Here is a 17595-nt window from a genome sequence, read left to right on the forward strand (position 1 = left end):
GAAAGGAGAAGAGGAGAGTAGAGCAGAGGAGAAAGCTGCCTTGCCGGATCAGGCCAGACTGAGTGACACAGTGAACATAAAACCACCTTGTTTGGGGCCCTCTTTCTTTTCTCTCTTCTCACAACACGCTTTACATAATCACCACATCTGTCAAGTCCCCAATCTACTACCTAGATAGAGGATAGCTGCCCCATTCGCCTCCTCATCCGACGAAGTGTCTCTGACGTTAAGAGATGAGACAGGACAGGGCCTCTGGCAGAAAGCGAATCTGACTCTGACACGGGGCGGGGAGGGAAAGAAAGAGGGAGGAAGGGCGGTAGGGAAAGAAAAATGGAAAAGAAGTGAGATGCAAAGACTTGTAGAGACTTTCTGACACATGAGAAGATGACAGGGGTGGCTTGCACAAGGTGAAAGAGAAAGAGATGGAAAGGAGTAAGAACAGAGAAAGACAGAATAACAGAGAGAGAGAGAGAGAGAGAGAGAGAGAGAGAATGAGAGAAAGAAAGAGGCAGACAGAAGTACGGACAGACAGACAGACAGACAGACAGACAGACAGACAGACAGACAGTAAAAGGGCTCCTGATCAAACACACAGAAGCCTTTGAAATCCTCTGTGGAACATGCAAAAAAAAACATTCACAGCTTCAACTAGTCTAGAATCAGGCTTGGTAATAATAGTAATAATAATCCCGATCAGGACAGTGTACAATAAGGCTCCGTCCGTCTGGGTCTGTGGTTGCAATGGTAGCCTGTCCCAGGGCGTCGGCCGTAACCTGACCTCTGCTGGGCACCACCCAGGGGTCAACAGGAAGTAGCTACTGGGCCAGCGGCCGGACGCTAAGCCACATAACACAGACCAAAGTTTCCTACTTCCAGCCAAACTGAACTCACTTTCAGCCAAATAAATATGAGTATTCCACTGAACTTCGGGCAGCCGTCGCAAGTCAGGGCATGCTGCAGAGTACTGGGAATGTAGGCAAATAGGGAGCACTCATACTCTCTCTTTCGCTATAATATCTGCTCTGTCTCGGTCTCCCTCTCTCTGTTTCTATATATCTCTCCATTTCCCATGTCTCTCTCTTCTTTTCCTCCTTCTCCACCTTTAAACTCTTTGCCTTTCATAAGTCCTAACACAACCTCTCCAAGCCCCAATACTTCTGTCTCCATTCACGCAAACACATTGTTAGCATTGCTAACAGCACTGATGGCCTGATTCCCCTAGGTTAGCGCATGAGACAACAAGATAGGCTAGGGATAGGATAGCAATTAGATCCTAGCATATTATAGTACTAAGCTGCTAGTAATGCCCAGCCTGATCTCCCAGCTAGGCTTGGGCGGTATCCAGACTGTCATACCTTCATACTGACCTTGTGCCACCTTGGGATATTCAGTAATATCGGCACTGAACAAATGGGGCTCTTTTTTTCAAACCGCTGTAATCCGAAGGCTAGCAATGCTAACAAGTACATGTCAAATCTCGTAGAGAATGCTAACTAAATGCTAACGAGTGCACTGCGAACATTTTATATAGTCTCTGACCTAAACTATTCGCAGGACAGACGTCCCAGCTAATAAAGTTACACAAGTAACTCAAAAATGCTAGTCACAGTTTGCTGCACGCACAAGACAAATATTACACAACAGAGCTGATGATCCAGGAGGGAATTCTCTGCTGTTACCAAGAAAAGCTTGATTTCGCAAAAAAAATGAAATTTGCAAAACAGATTAACAACTGCAGAGCACTTAGCACATTTTAGAAATAAACTTCATAAGATATCCACCTGGCAAACATTTAGTTGTGAATTCCAAACTGTAACTGCATCACCTGACACGTGCTGCACAACAGTGATAAAAGGCTCCGGTCTCTCTTTGTTGTGTGTTGTAAACAAACACCACATGGACTGGAGGCTAGCGGACTTCTATCTGGAAACATATTGGTGTTAGTTTAGTTCGTGTGTTTTGTTTCCCTGTTGAAGTGAACATCTTCTGGCTTTCCATCAAAGACTTATAAGGGCAACATATGGGCCGGGGTATGCCCTGAATATACAGAGGAGAGGAGAGGAAGGATACGAGAGGCGCACAAACACACACACAAACAAGCACACCGCTCCACATACATTCAGTGGTTCACCAGTGTCTGCTGCACTGAAGCCCATCCGTGGCTAAGAGGTTAGAGTGCCCCCCCTCCAAAAAAAAGGACCACAAGGGCCACATATGAAGCCTATAACCTCCTGACACTCCCTGTGCTGAGCAAGATGGGTTAAACACGCGCACGCAGTCACGCATGCATTGTGTCCCCCCGTCTGTCTCCATCTACCTCTCTATCTCTATCCCTCCCTCCTCCTGACAACACATGGTCACATATCCCCCCCGACGGCCTCACTGTTATCCTCAAAGAGGACCCAGCCCCTACAGCCCCATCATCGGCTATGTCCCAAATGGCACCCTATTTCCTCCATCTCCATCCCCATCCCCATCCCCACCCCCATCTCCATCTCCATCCCCATCCCCATCTCCATCTCCATCCCCATCTCCATCTCCATCCCCATCCCCATCTCCATCTCCATCTCCATCCCCATCTCCACCCCATCTCCATCTCCATCCCCATCCCCATCTCCATCTCCATCTCCATCCCCATCCCCATCCCCATCTCCATCTCCATCTCCATCTCCATCTCCATCCCCATCCCCATCTCCACCCCATCTCCATCTCCATCCCCATCCCCATCTCCATTCCCATCTCCATCCCCATCTCCATCCCCATCTCCACCCCCATCTCCATCTCCATCCCCATCCCCATCTCCATCTCCATCCCCATCTCCATCCCCATCCCCATCTCCATCTCCACCCCCATCTCCATCTCCATCTCCATCCCCATCTCCATTCCCAACCCCATCTCCATCCCTATCTCCATCTCCATCCCCATCTCCATCTCCATTCCCAACCCCATCTCCATCTCCATCCCCATCTCCATTCCCAACCCCATCTCCATCCCTATCTCCATCTCCATCCCCATCTCCATTCCCAACCCCATCTCCATCTCCATCCCCATCTCCATCTCCACCCCCATCTCCATCCCCATCTCCATCTCCATCCCCATCTCCATCCCCATCCCCATCCTCATCTCCATATCCATCTCCATCCCCATCTCCATCCCCATCTCCATCCCCATCTGTATCTCCATCTCCATCTCTATCTCCATCCCCATCCCCATATCCATCTCCATCTCCATCCCCATCTCCATCTCCATCCCCATCTCCATCCCCATCTCCATCTCCATCCCCATCTCCATTCCCAACCCCATCTCCATCTCCATCCCCATCTCCATCTCCACCCCCATCTCCATCCCCATCTCCATCTCCATCCCCATCTCCATCCCCATCCCCATCCTCATCTCCATATCCATCTCCATCCCCATCTCCATCCCCATCTCCATCCCCATCTGTATCTCCATCTCCATCTCTATCTCCATCCCCATCCCCATATCCATCTCCATCCCCATCTCCATCTCCATCCCCATCTCCATCTCCATCTCCATCCCCATCTCCATCCCCATCCCCATCCCCATCCCCATCCCCATCCCCATCTCCATCCCCATCCCCATCTGCATCTCCATCCCCATCTCCATCTCCATATCCATCTCCATCCCCATCCCCATCCCAATCTCCATCCCCATCCTACTCAAACAGTCAGTCAGGACGCAAACTGTGACATAACCCAGTCAAAACATATGGTGCATGGGCGGCAGTTACGGGACCTAACTCGATACAGACCCAGGGAAGAGTGAGGGGATGGGGGGACGAGGCAACACCTGGGCTGTAGGGGGGTAGAGAGCGAAAAGGATGGAGGAGAGGAAGGATGAGGGGGGAGAAAGTAGGAGAGAGGGGGAGAGGAGGCAACACTTGGGTTGGACAGGGGAGAAAGTAGGGAGACTACGGGGAAAGGGGAGTCAGGGGTGAGGACATGAGACCCCCGGGTCTTAGCGTTATGTGGTGACCCCTTTAAAACCTGAGCAGGAACATGGGGAGTTTATGAAGTGACTGGATGTCTTAGGACCTAGACCCTTCCTCTACACACAACTTGAGCCAGAAACTTGAGAAGTCATCACAAAGCCCATTAATCCGTGTCTGTTTTGTAGCTTGCTTGCCAGAGTGGGAGAAAAAAACATTACACAAACAGTTACAACCTATAGCGTGGACCGTTTATCGGTTACCACACTGTGCGCTGTTGGCCACACACACACACACACACACACACACACACACACACACACACACACACACACACACACACACACACACACACACACACACACACACACACACACACACACACACACACACACACACACACACACACACACACACACACACACACACACACACCTCCTCTCCAGGCCAGTAATGTATCTGGCTGTCTGCTCTGCAATGCTCCTGACAGAGTGTAGGCTCTGTGAACTAGGCTGTGTTCTGCTGTTAACCTGGCCCAGGATGGGTCTCAGAGCAGGAGCAGGGGAGAGCAAGAGAGAGTGTTGAGGTTGCCTGACACAGCAGGAGTCGGAGTAGGAGCGAGGGGTCACGTTGCCAGATATGGTAGACTTAGGTAGCAGGAGAAAGCCATTTGGTTGCCAAATTCTGCTGCTCTCACAGAGACAGCTAGGGTAGTCACTGGAAGAAAATCCCAAATACTAGACACTCACTCTCCTCACTCTGGTCTTAACGGTCTTAACCGCTAGGCTAGCATACACACACATACACACAAAGGAGCACAAGCACATATACTCCACACACCATACCATATTGACACTAATCCAAACTCCTCTACTTTATATGATTTTCATCTAAATGCAGTTGCTGTCAGAACGTCATGCTGTTGTTTCATATGCAGCAAGTCAGATGCTCTCTCTGAACAGAGAACACTCCTAGCATGTCACATTAGCTCAGTCTTACAAGTTCGATCACGCATCTCTACATCGCTATGGAGACTTCACAGCACAAGATAAGTAATGGCAAACCTAACGCTCCTGTTCAATCATTTCCAAACGCCATGACATTTTGCCCCTAATATCCTGCCTGGATAACCAAATCGTGTTTTCACCAGGCCTTATTTCTGACAGTTCAGTCGCCTTCCGTTTTCCTCAGATATTCCTTCGTCAAACACCTACACCGGAAGTGCACACAAGGGGTGTTATTTTATGCATTTTTTGGGGACTCACAAAGCAATTTAGGCAACAGGGATCTTGATCCAGGAGGGGATTGAATGTCTCTAGTCTGGGTACCAGTCCTTTTAGCTAACATTCCACTCTTTTTCTCTCCAGGGCTCCCGAGTGGCGCAGTGGTCTAAGGCATTGCATCTCAGTGCAAGAGGCATCCCTACAGTCCCTGATTCAAATCCATACTGAATCACATCTGGCCGTGATTGGGAGTCCCATAGGGCGTTGCACAATTGGCCCAGCATTGACTGGGTTTAGCCGGTGTAGGCCATGATTGTAAATAAGAATTTGTTCTTAACTGACTTGCCTAGTTAAATAAAGTTGAAATAAATCAAAGATTAAATGTCATTGCCAGAGAGACTGGCCTCCGCGTTCTATATGCAGGTGGGGTTCGTAGTTGGAAATAATATGAATATTTTCCATGACAACATGTGGAGCCTCAAAAACAAAATTTGAATTATAACAAAGTAAAAAACAAACATGTAGCTAGGAAAGTTGTTGTATTTTGAGGTTTACATTTCGTGGTTGGAATTGCAGTATGTATTGAGTTGGAGAATTTATGACATGAGCTAGAACTTACAACTTTTGACAGACTGGTGTTGCATGTACAAACAAAAAACAGTTGCTTAGCAACCGGATACCAACCTGTTCTGTGAAGAACAAAAAAGTGAAGAGTTACAATATTTGAATAATCGTTGTGATTGGAGGATAGCTATGAGGGTTATCGAATCAGAATCAACTCCTCTGTTCTCCTCGAGCTCATTAACGATAAGTATAACGATAAGTATAACTATAACGTATAGTCATAGGCAGTGGCGTAGCATGCACCCCTGCAAGGGTTAGGGTTCAATTTCAACAGTAAACTGTCCAAGCCTAATGATGTGATGCAGAAAAATACACTACATGGCCAAAGGTATTTATTTAATTTCACCTTTATTTAACCAGGTAGGCTAGTTGAGGACAAGTTCTCATTTGCAACTGCGACTTGGCCAAGATAAAGCGTAGCAATTTGACACATACAACAGCACAGAGTAACACATGGAATAAACAAAACATAAAGTCAATAATACAGTAGAGCAAAAGAAAACAAAAAGTCTATATACAGTGAGTATGTGGACACCTGCTCGTCAAACATCTCATTCCAAAATCATGGGCATTAATATATAATTGGTCCCCACGTTGCTGCTATAACAGCCTCCACTCTTCTGGGAAGGCTTTCCACTAGATGTTGGAACATTGCTGTGGGGACTGAAGAGCATTAGTAAAGTTGGGCACTGATGTCAGGCGATTAGTCCTGGCTCACAGTAGGCGTTCCAATTCATCTCAAAGGTGTTCGAGGAGGTTGAGGTCAGGGGTCTGTGCAGGCCAGGAAAGTTCATCCACACCAATCTCGACAAACCACTTCTGTATGGACCTCACATTGTTCACTGGGGCATTGTCATGCTCAAACAGGAGAGAGCCTTCCCCAAAGTGTTGACACAAAGTTGGAAGCACAGAATTGTCTAGAATGTAATTGTATGCTGTAGCGTTAAGGTTTTCCTTCACTAGAACTAAGGGGCCTAGCCAGACCCATAAAAAACAGCCCCAGACCATTATGCATTCGGGCAGGTGGTGTTCTCCTGGTACCCGCCAAACCCAGATTCATCCACTGCCGATGGTGAAGCGTGATTCATCAATCCAGAGAACACGTTTCCCCTGCTCCATAGTCCAATGGCAGCGAGATTTACACCACTCCAGCCAACGCTTCGCATTGCACATGGTGATCTTAGGCTTGTGTGAGGCTGCTCGGCCATGGAAACCCAACCCAGCTCCCGACGAAGAGTTATTGTTCAGACGTTGTTTCCAGAGACAGTTTGGAACTCGGTAATTAGTGTTGCAACCGAGGACAGATGATTTCAGCACTCGGCGGTCCCGTTCTGTGAGCTTGTGTAGCCTACCACTTCGTGGCTGAGACGTTGTTGCTCCTAGACTATTCCACTTCACAATAACAGCACTTACAGTTGACCGGGGGAGCTCTAGCAGAGCAGAAATTTGATGAACTGACTTGATGGAAAGGTAGCATCAAATAACAGTGCCACGTTGAAAATCACTGAACTTTTCAGTACGGGCCATTCTACTGCCAATGTTTGTCTATTTTATACACCTGTCGGCAACGGGAATGGCCATACATGCACTCAAAGATATTCAGCTGGCCTTGCAGTTATGATTTTTGTTTTGTTTTGTTGTATTTTTGAAACCTTTTTAAGAATTCTTCTGGTAGATGTTTTCTAAGACCCCTTTTCCATCTGTTTATCCAGAAATCAATGCCTTTACTTATGCCTAATTTTTAAGATGGAAAATTGCATCTATGCCTTTCATATAGACTTTTAGCTTTGATTTAACACCCAATGTGATATGCTCCTATAAACCACACATGTTGGTGCTCATGGGTCCTTTTCGATGGAAATGCCCTACTGCAGGGTTTTTCCCAAACTCGGTCCTGGGGCCCCCCTGGGTACATGATGCCCTAGCACTACACAGCTGATTCAAATAGCCTCATCAGACTCACCTGGACTCAATCACCTGCCTGATTACCTTCCCTATATATGTCACTCCCTTTGGTTCTTTCCCTAGGCGTTATAGTTTCTGTTCCGTTGTTTCATGTCTGTACACAACTCGTGTTTATTGTTTTGGTCCTTGTGTTATTTATTATTAAAAGTCACAATTGGCCCAGCAGGGAAGTGCTTGGCCGATAGGGATGTCCTTGTCCCATTGCACACTAGCGACTCCTGACATGGTCACCAGGTGTAACTACCAATGAAATTGGGGATAAATGGGGTAAAAAAAATGTTTTGAAACGGAATACAAGAATACAGTTGCATGGTATTTGTGTAATTTCTCTGCAGTGTTAATTTGTGTTTTTCAGTCCGAATACGGAAGATAAATTGAAGTTGGCATGTCGATGTCTCAGCGTCTGACTGTGTATAACAAGGAAGGCTTCAAGTTCATATTCTGGAAGGAGGGAATCCAATGTCACTGTGGGGAGTCCACATTGTATTACAATGTAGCCAACTCAACCCATTCATAAGGAATGAAATAAATAACAGCCAATGACTCTGGCCCACTGTCAACCCGATACCTTGGACAATATTGCATTATTTGCCTACTTTATATTGCAATTATTGGATATTATTACAGTAGCCTATATTGAATCATTTATACACATTTTTCATAAGAAAATTGACTTTCTGTTCCTTTCCGAATTTAACCAGTGACAGGTAGCAGCAGCCTTTCAGCATCTGCAACGATGTACAGTAGGCTATACAAAACATTCCAGTAGACAGGTCGGGAGACGCATAGAAAGAATTCTGTGTAATGTTCTGTTGTACGCTACAAGTGCAGAGCATTGTAGCATATTCACGGGCTACGATATGTGCACAAATTCAGTAATACAGTAAATTACATCTGCAAAGAATTTCACACGAATAGCCTCATCTTTCCATTGAGCGTCTAGGGAGGAAATTCTCAGGTGGCTCAAAGTAGTACGCAGCGTACCTCGTAACTTTTAAAAGGCTTCTGGTAGCGGATGTGTTGGATAAAGACACACACTGGGAGAAGAAACAACAGCAGAATACATTTCTGATCAACTTACCAGTGTCGAACTGCCTGGAAGCAGTTGAAGATAGAAACCCAACTAGTAGAAGGGCAGCAATAATTGTCAAAAATGAATCCATCGCTCCAGTCTTTGAGAAAGAAAGAGCGGGGGCTTGTCTTGGGTAGGGTACAGTCGTGTTCCCGAACAGAGCAGAGAGTGTTCGGAGCTTCGGACGCAGGTGAACAGTTGTTCTGAACGGCCAGTCGTTTTGTGTGGGTAGAGGTGTCGTTCCTAGTTCGCATTTAAAGTCTGTGAAGTGAACTCCAAGGCTGGCAGGTCTCAACACACAGAGACACAAGAGAGATAGTAGAAAGCAAGCTGGGGATCCTAGTCAGGTTCCCGTGCCTCAGCCGGTTCGACAGGTTCCCGCGCCTCACCATAAGCGACCGGTTCCTGGTCCTCGGGACCGACCCTCTGGTCGGTGTCCTGCACGCGTGTCAGGGAGGGGTTACAGTTACATATACTTCCTCTCCAGCACTCAAGGTTGTCAGGCTGCTCATTATTGCGCACACCTGTCACCATCGATACCCGGATCAGCGCCTCATCAGACTCACCTGGATTCAATCACCTGTCTGATCACCTTCCCTATATATGTCACTCCCTTTGGTTCTTTCCCTAGGCGTTATAGTTTCTGTTCCGTTGTTTCATGTCTGTACGCAACTTGTGTTTCTTGTTTTGTTCCTTGTGTTATTTGTTATTAAAAGTCACTCCCTGAACTTGCTTCTTGACTCCCCCGAACACAAACGTCAACAACAGAATAATAACTGCAGTTTAACCGGCTCCGGGTTGTTCATAGGGCCCGACTCACACACACACACACACACCGCGAAAGCAAACATCACCATCTTTCAGCTTTTAGCAAAACTCAAAACTTCACTGTTACAGCTTTGACATGAAACGACTTCCATTTGTGTGTACGAGTGTCTCTGCGGCTGCCATGCAAACTTTCTCTCTCTGAGCTTTGCTCCTGGTTGGTTAGAGAGGAGAATGGTATGTCGGAGTCCAAGCGGCTGGGCCCGTGTATAAAGTCCTTAAAGACACTCAGCTCTGAAAGCCAATGTGTGCGTCCCAAATGGAACCCTATTCCCTTTATAGTGCACTACTTTTGACCAGGGCCCATTGGGCTCTGGTCAAAAGAAGTGCACTATACTGTATAGGCAATAGGGTGACATTTGAGACGCAGTAACTGTAAAAAGGAGGCAGAGATGATGAGTGTTTAAGCCTCAGCTATATATCTTCCTTCAACACCTACGACACAGTAAGCCTGTGCTTGGCAATTCTACGGAAATTGAATTATGCCCAAAAAAAACATTGATTTTAACAAACCATACTCTATGTAACTCTATGCAACTCTCAACTCTTTGGGGCGGCAGGTAGCCTAGTGGTTATAGTGTTGGACTAGTAACTGCAAGGTTACTAGATCGAATCCCTGGGCTGACAAGGTAAAAATCTGTCATTCTGCCCCTGTACAAGGCAGTTAACACACTGTTCCTAGGCTGTCAAAAAAAAATGCACAAGGACTACTTTTAACAATGTCCACTGAAAAATGTACAAAAACTAATATCTTGGAAGAACTGTGAAAATGCAAACTTTGGTAAAGGAATTACGGTCAAATGTCTCTCAGGTGTTTATGTGACCACGTTTTCCAAAACCTCTGTTAAATATCCACCCTGAATTAAGATTCAAAGATGTCTGCAGAAAGAATGGGGTGTCAGCTATGACATGGCACCTTGAGTTTGAAAAAAAAAAATGTTGGTTATTGAACTACAGTATGTGAATTTGATTTACACCCGGTAACGGAATTATGCTAACAGAATTACATCATGGGTCCCTGATCTGCACTACAGAAATGCATAATTATAGATATGAATGTCATTCTCCTCATGTTTCACAAGTTTTGACACAGTGCAGCACGGTAGAGTAGAGTGCAGTACAATACAGCACAGCAGAGTCGTGTAGAGTTCAGTACAGTGCAGTAAAGTCGATTTAGTTCAGTACAGCAGAGTACAGTAGAATATTCTGGACTCTACTGTACTATACTCTACTTTTCTTTACTGTACTGTATTGTACTACTGTATCGGACTGTACCCTACTGTGCTCTACTCACTGTACTATATTGTATTTGTACTTTATTGTGTTGTACTGTAGTCTACTGTGCTCTGCTATCTGTACAGTACTATACTGTTCTTTACTCACTGTATTGTAGTCTACTGTACTGTGCTATCCAAACTTGTGAAACATAAGTTCAGATTTGGTCCAGTGTGAACGTTACGTTTTTTTTTAAATCCCTTTTTTGTATATGGTACATTTTCACCACTCTTAGTACAAAACTTCAAACAGACCATTCAAAAAAGTAGTTGTTTCAAAACACTATGTACATTTTTAATTGACCAAGTACAACACAAAATCATACAGTAGATTTTTCACCAAACTTAATCAGTGTATCATCTAGAAATACATGTTTCGCATTGCAATACATTTTCATATAAAGTAATTGCCTTTCATGACGCAATGCGCACATTACTTTTGATATGATTCTTTTATCTTTTGTTAAAATACATTTTACTGTTACTTAATGCGACTGCTCTTCATTTATGATCACTTACATGTTTGATAAACCTAGAGATATTTACATGTAAACCGGTTAGTTTACTACAGATTTTGAAAACTAAATGTACGTCTGTAAAGTAGAAACATGAAAGTATGATATATGTACTACTATGATGATAACTCAAATGTACTACCATGATGATGACAATGAAGTTTATTTTTATCTGATATTGACAGGATCAGAGATGTACCGTATGTAGCAAATCAAATCAAAGTTTATTGGTTGTGACCACAGATTTGCAGATGTTACAGCAGGTGCAGCGCAATGCTTGTATTTCTAGCTCCTTTAGTGCAGTTATACAATCTCAATACACAAATAATCCCAAAAGGTCCAAACAAGAAGGAAATGCATCCCCTATACAGTAAACATTTCCCCAAAATGAAGTTAATAGGGTCTTTTGGATGGGGGGAGGTTCACACTGTGTGTGTGTGTGTGTGTGTGTGTGTGTGTGTGTGTGTGTGTGTGTGTGTGTGTGTGTGTGTGTGTGTGTGTGTGTGTGTGTGTGTGTGTGTGTGTGAGCGAGCGAGCGAGCGAGCGAGCGAGCGAGCGAGCGAGTGAGTGAGTGAGTGAGTGAGTGAGTGAGTGAGTGAGTGAGTGAGTGAGTGAGTGAGTGAGTGAGTGAGAGACAGAGAAATGTATAAAGTCCTTCAGTTAGCTTTCATTTAACATCCAATGTGATATGCTCCTATAAACCTCACATGTTGGTGCTCATGGGTCCTTTTCGATGGAAATGTCCTACTGCAGGGTTTTCCCCAAACTCGGTCCTGGGGCCCCCCTGGGTACATGTTTTGGTTTATGCCTTAGCACTACACAGCTGATTCAAATAGCCGATTCATCATCAAGCTTTTATTATTTGAATCAGCTGTATAGTGCTAGGGTAAAAACCAATATGTGCACCCTGCCCTACTGCATAGTTACAGTAGGGAGGACGACCCTCTCTGTACTGTACAGGAGACAGGATATAAAAGGATAATTTGCTTCAGCATGAATTCAAGTTGTATGAGTGGAACACAGGAAACTCTGTGTGTGTGTGATGTGTTTGTGTATGTGTGCGTGCGTGCGTGTGTGCGTGTGTGCGTGCGTGCGTGTTGTCTACACTCGGAAACGTTCCTTCTACTTGATCTAAAATGTATTTGGGTGAAAACATCCAAAATAGACAGAACATCATCACCACACGGAGTTGCTCTATAACAAATATGCAACAGAAAACAGAATAGATTTTCCAGATGCAAAGGATGTATAAAACATGATTATATACGCAATATCTATTATGCAGAGGGTACATAGATATTGTACAGTTAACATACAGAATACTTTAGGCCAGACTTCAGTATTCTGGGCCAGGGTTCTCTGTCCATTGCAGGCAAAGAGGGGGAATACCATTGTTTACAGTGGTAATACATAGGTACACATGGGAGCACTAACATATGTAGCCCAGATGGTCAAACCTCTCATTGGAATCAAAAAAGTATAATTAAGAAAGAAAGAAAAATAAGAGGAAAGCAGGAGGATTTTCTGTTTAGACATTAAACACATCACACATTACAGCCCCAGAAATGTTGGCTTATGTGGTCATCAATATTAAATATTACAATTCTTTATTTTTCTCTTGAAACGAGGGAATCCAATGTCACTGTGGGGAGTCCACGTTGTATTACAATGTAGCCAACTCAACCCATTCATAAGGAATGAAATAAATAACAGCCAATGACTCTGGCCCACTGTCAACCCGATACCTTGGACAATATTGCATTATTAGCCTACTTTATATTAAAATGATTGGATATTATTACAGTAGCCTATATTGAATAATTTATACACATTTGTCATAAGAAAATTGACTTTCTGTTCCTTTCTGAATTTAACCAGTGACAGGTAGCAGCAGCCTTTCAGCATCTGCAACGATGTATACAGTAGGCTATACAAAACATTCCAGTAGACAGGTCGGGAGACGCATAGAAAGAATTCTGTGTAATGTTCTGTTGTACGCTACAAGTGCAGAGCATTGTAGCATATTCACGGGCTACGATATGTGCACAAATTCAGTAATACAGTAAATTACATCCGCAAAGAATTTCACACGAATAGCCTCATCTTTCCATTGAGCGTCTAGGGAGGAAATTATCAGGCGGCTCAAAAAAGTACGCAGCGTACCTCGTAACTTTTAAACGGCTTCTGGTAGCGGATGTGTTGGATAAAGACACACACTGGGAGAAGAAACAACAGCAGAATACGTTTCTGATCAACTTACCAGTGTCGAACTGCCTGGAAGCAGTCGAAGATAGAAACCCAACTAGTAGAAGGGCAGCAGTAATTGTCAAAAATGAATCCATCGCTCCAGTCTTTGAGAAAGAAAGAGCGGGGACTTGTCTTGGGTAGGGTACAGTCGTGTTCCCGAACGGAGCAGAGAGTGTTCGGAGCTTCGGACGCAGGTGAACTGTTGTTCTGAACGCAGCCTGATGCGGACTGATGCGGCCAGTCGTTTTGTGTGGGTAGAGGTGTCGTTCCTAGTTCGCGTTTAAAGTCTGTGAAGTGAACTCCAAGGCAGGCAGGTCTCAACACACAGACACAAGAGAGATAGTAGAAAGCAAGCAGGGGATCCTATTTCGAATCATGTGACAGGAAATCGTGGCAATGGATTCAACCTGCAGCGTTGGGCGGTGAGAGTGTGTGTGTGTGAGAGAGAGATAATAAAGCCCATTGAATTAAATTGAGAGCGAGTAAATTGGGAGTCATTGAGGGTTTGCATGTCAGAGCAGTTTTAGTGCCTCAGTAAAATAATAACACATGAATAACACTGGTTCATTCATTCCACTTTCTTTTATCAGGGAATAAGTTTGAGAATAGATGAGGGGTCAAGTTGGAATTCAGCCAGGGACACTGGGGTTAACACCCCTACTGTCACAAATGCCTTGGGATCTTTAGTGACCACAGAGCCAGGACCTTGGTTTAGTTTGACTTGATGTGCAAGACACACTGAAACTCTCTGAAGCGCTCTGTAACTCACTGAAAGTCTCTGAAACGTACTGTTCCTGACACACAGCTACTACCATTTACTGTGGAGAACGGGTTATTTCCACACAGTCTGGAGTCTGAAATGAGAGGCTCAGTGTGAGGATGAGTAGATGGAGAAAGCAGTTTATTCTCATTTCAAAAGGTTTCTTCCATCACTATACTGACCGTGCTATAGTTTCGTTCCTGTAAGTTACCCTCAGGGCGTGCCAGGATGAACCTTGACATATTCAATGATCCTGCTCCATTTTGAGACAAAGTGGGACGTAAAATCCCGAAGTCCCCGTAAAATGTGTTGTATTGTAAAACAAATTATGTTTACAGTATCTCATTCGCAATAGAAATTTGCTTCATTTTTTTGAAGCGAATAAAAAGCTTAGAATGGAGTTAACATAAGCAGCCTTGAACTTTTATTTGAATAGATGCTCTACAGACTATCTACAGTAACATTTCAACTAACTATCTACTAACCTTAACCCGAACTCTAACCCTAACCTTAATCCTTATCCTAACCCTACACGTTCATACACCTAACCATAACCTTAGCAAACCGTTGCTTAGCAACAATAGTTTATTGATAGTATGACCATCAGTAGAGCATCTAGAGATGGAAAATCCGGACTATCCAAATAAAGTGCGACCACCCTTTTTACCATTTATAGCTTCGTAATCAGTTATCATGCAGGAAACAGGTGCAGAATTATACTTTAGTCCCAAATGCTCGAGTAATTCTACCGCTTGACCTTCTCTCACTACCTCCCAAACGTTGTAAGCAGAACAGCGCCCTCATGTGTTCATCATAATATCACAATTAGAAAGCATTGCTGTCCTCTGCTCTGTCGGACACATGCACGCACGTACGCAGGAACACACACACACACACACACACACACACACACACACACACACACACACACACACACACACACACACACACACACACACACACACACACACACACACACACACACACACACACACACAGAGAGAAAACATTCAGGACTCTAAAATAGAATATCCATTATGATCTTACCAACCCAACCTCACCAACAGAAATATGACATAGTTGCCAGAACTCACAGAGTTGGCTGGTTGGTTGGGCTGTACTATACTATATAACACTGCACTGGGAAAGTAATACTTCTGGGTGACTCGTGACCTTTGGAGATGAAAGTTACAAAGTATCCTCAAGCTGCTACATGGCCACCATAAGGCCACACTGCCTTTAAGTCGACACTACAGTGGATCTCTACATACAGTCTATGATTCACAATGTATTCATTTTTTGGAAAACCAAATAAATATTAATAAAAACAGTCAATATCAACTATTCTAAGGGACACTAAATCCTTGTTTTATACAGTAATAATACAAGACGGAAGAAGGGCCATAATATTGTACATTGACTTTTTAAGCAATTAGAATTATTAATATTCTGTGTGCCATTTTCATACTTTTCTAAATTTCTACTGAATCCCATTAAAATACTTATATTACTCCCATTACTCCTCACTACTATTACTCCTTTCATAGAGGATAATGATGATAAGCAGCCTACAGTGAGCAGGGTTGGAGCCTTTGTCTATCCTCGTCTCTGTGTGGAATCACGTTGTTCCTCTCCTCTCCTCTCCTCTCCTGTCTGTACACGCTGCCTGGTTGCATTCCTTGTGGTCAACTGGAGTTACAGCAACCCTGCTATTTGTCTTTCATCCTGCACTCTCCTGCTGAAACACTGTATGCCCTCTTACATGCATACATCAAATTTGCACTTTACGGTTCGGTGGGGTGAGCCAAGACTAGTCATATCTACAGACGATCCGGAGTGGAGTGTAAGTGCTCACATATTTCAGTGAACCCTATATTTCTGAAATTAAATGATTTTTCTGAGGTGAAAATGTCTAGGATAGGGGGCTCTCATTGGTGTTTACATTCTAGAGTCTTATGAGTTGGGCATAACCTTGCGAAGGAGAAATATGCGTAACACGAACATGAAAATGTAAATGCAATTGCCTTATTAGATGAGCTGTTTTATTACCCAAGAGCAATAGAGATAGAGCGAGAGACGGAAAGAAAGAGAGACAGAGAGAGACAGAGAGAAAAATAGAGAAAGACGGAGAGAGGGAGAGAGAGACTGAGAAAGGGAGAGAGAGACTGAGAAAGGGAGAGAGAAAGAGAGAGAGACAGAAAATAGAGAGAGACGGAGAGAGGGAGAGAGAGAGAGACAGAAAAAAAGAGAAAGATAGAGATGGGGGGACAATAAGTATGTGGTTTCTTTAAAAGAACAAAAAAGTCACGTAACGTTTTTCTAATAAGTTCACCCCTACTTTTTTGATAACATTGTGCCAATGAAGTGTTAGCAAATGCATGACATTCAAAATAATAAAAAACGGCCATATTTCTTCACAGTTTGGCTAACACAAAATGTGCTCATGTTGTCCTTACTCCACCCTTCTTTTGACTTCTTAATGTTTGGCTCACTATTTAGCTGTCGGTGCAATTCCAACTAAACGCCGAACACTCTGACACTTCTCGAGTCACTACATTAATTAAAATCACAATACAAGAGTTACAGAGTCCCAGTGACCCCGGGTCATGTATTTAGAGAGTTGGGCAATTGAAGTTTCAGCATTTTGATGCATTTACATGACACTACAACATTATATGGCAGCTATGTTAGCGCACAATTAACAATACATGGGGAATATGTAAGGGATAATCAATCAGGAGCTATGCGTGGAAGGTGTGTTCCAAGACACGCTAGCGGAGTGAAACTATCCTTCCACGGAGTTGCATTATTTTCCAAAGAACGCATAGAGCCGCGAGTTGATCATCCCTTTTATACAATGGCTATAATTTAACACATTTGCTGCTAGAAATGTGTTAATTTGCAGGAAAAAAATGTGTTCAACATCCACTGAAGTAGGTAGCAAGTTTACTAGATAGCTACAGTAGTTGCCTTGGTCACGAAACAAACAGACTTGCTAGTTTAGCTAACCAAACCATCACGCCTAGCTTGTTATTATGAAAATTCATCAATGCCAATAACGTTAATGTTTTCAATATGACTTTTGCTTTCTAAAGCAGCTCAAACTAATGGTGCTTTCAAGACAACTGGGAACTAGGTCAA

General features: G+C 44.0%; 1 protein-coding gene across 3 annotated transcripts in view; it reads right to left on the reverse strand.

Annotated features, from left to right (window-relative positions):
- The window catches only part of LOC118393549 (kremen protein 1), a 108609-nt gene extending 94567 nt beyond the window's left edge, over window positions 1–14042 (reverse strand). Inside the window, exon 1 of one of the 3 annotated variants that reach the window (XM_035786308.2) lies at window positions 13708–14042. In XM_035786308.2, coding sequence (XP_035642201.1) covers window positions 13708–13789 — 82 coding nt within the window. In that variant the 5' untranslated portion in view covers window positions 13790–14042. Of the gene's footprint in view, window positions 1–8842; window positions 9198–13707 lie in introns of those variants that run through there. The other 2 variants (XM_035786305.2, XM_035786307.2) reach the window with 2 other exon arrangements.
- Window positions 14043–17595: the final 3553 nt, after the last annotated feature.

This window comes from Oncorhynchus keta, chromosome 14 (genome assembly GCF_023373465.1).
Source record: "Oncorhynchus keta strain PuntledgeMale-10-30-2019 chromosome 14, Oket_V2, whole genome shotgun sequence".
Lineage (NCBI taxonomy): Eukaryota > Metazoa > Chordata > Actinopteri > Salmoniformes > Salmonidae > Oncorhynchus > Oncorhynchus keta.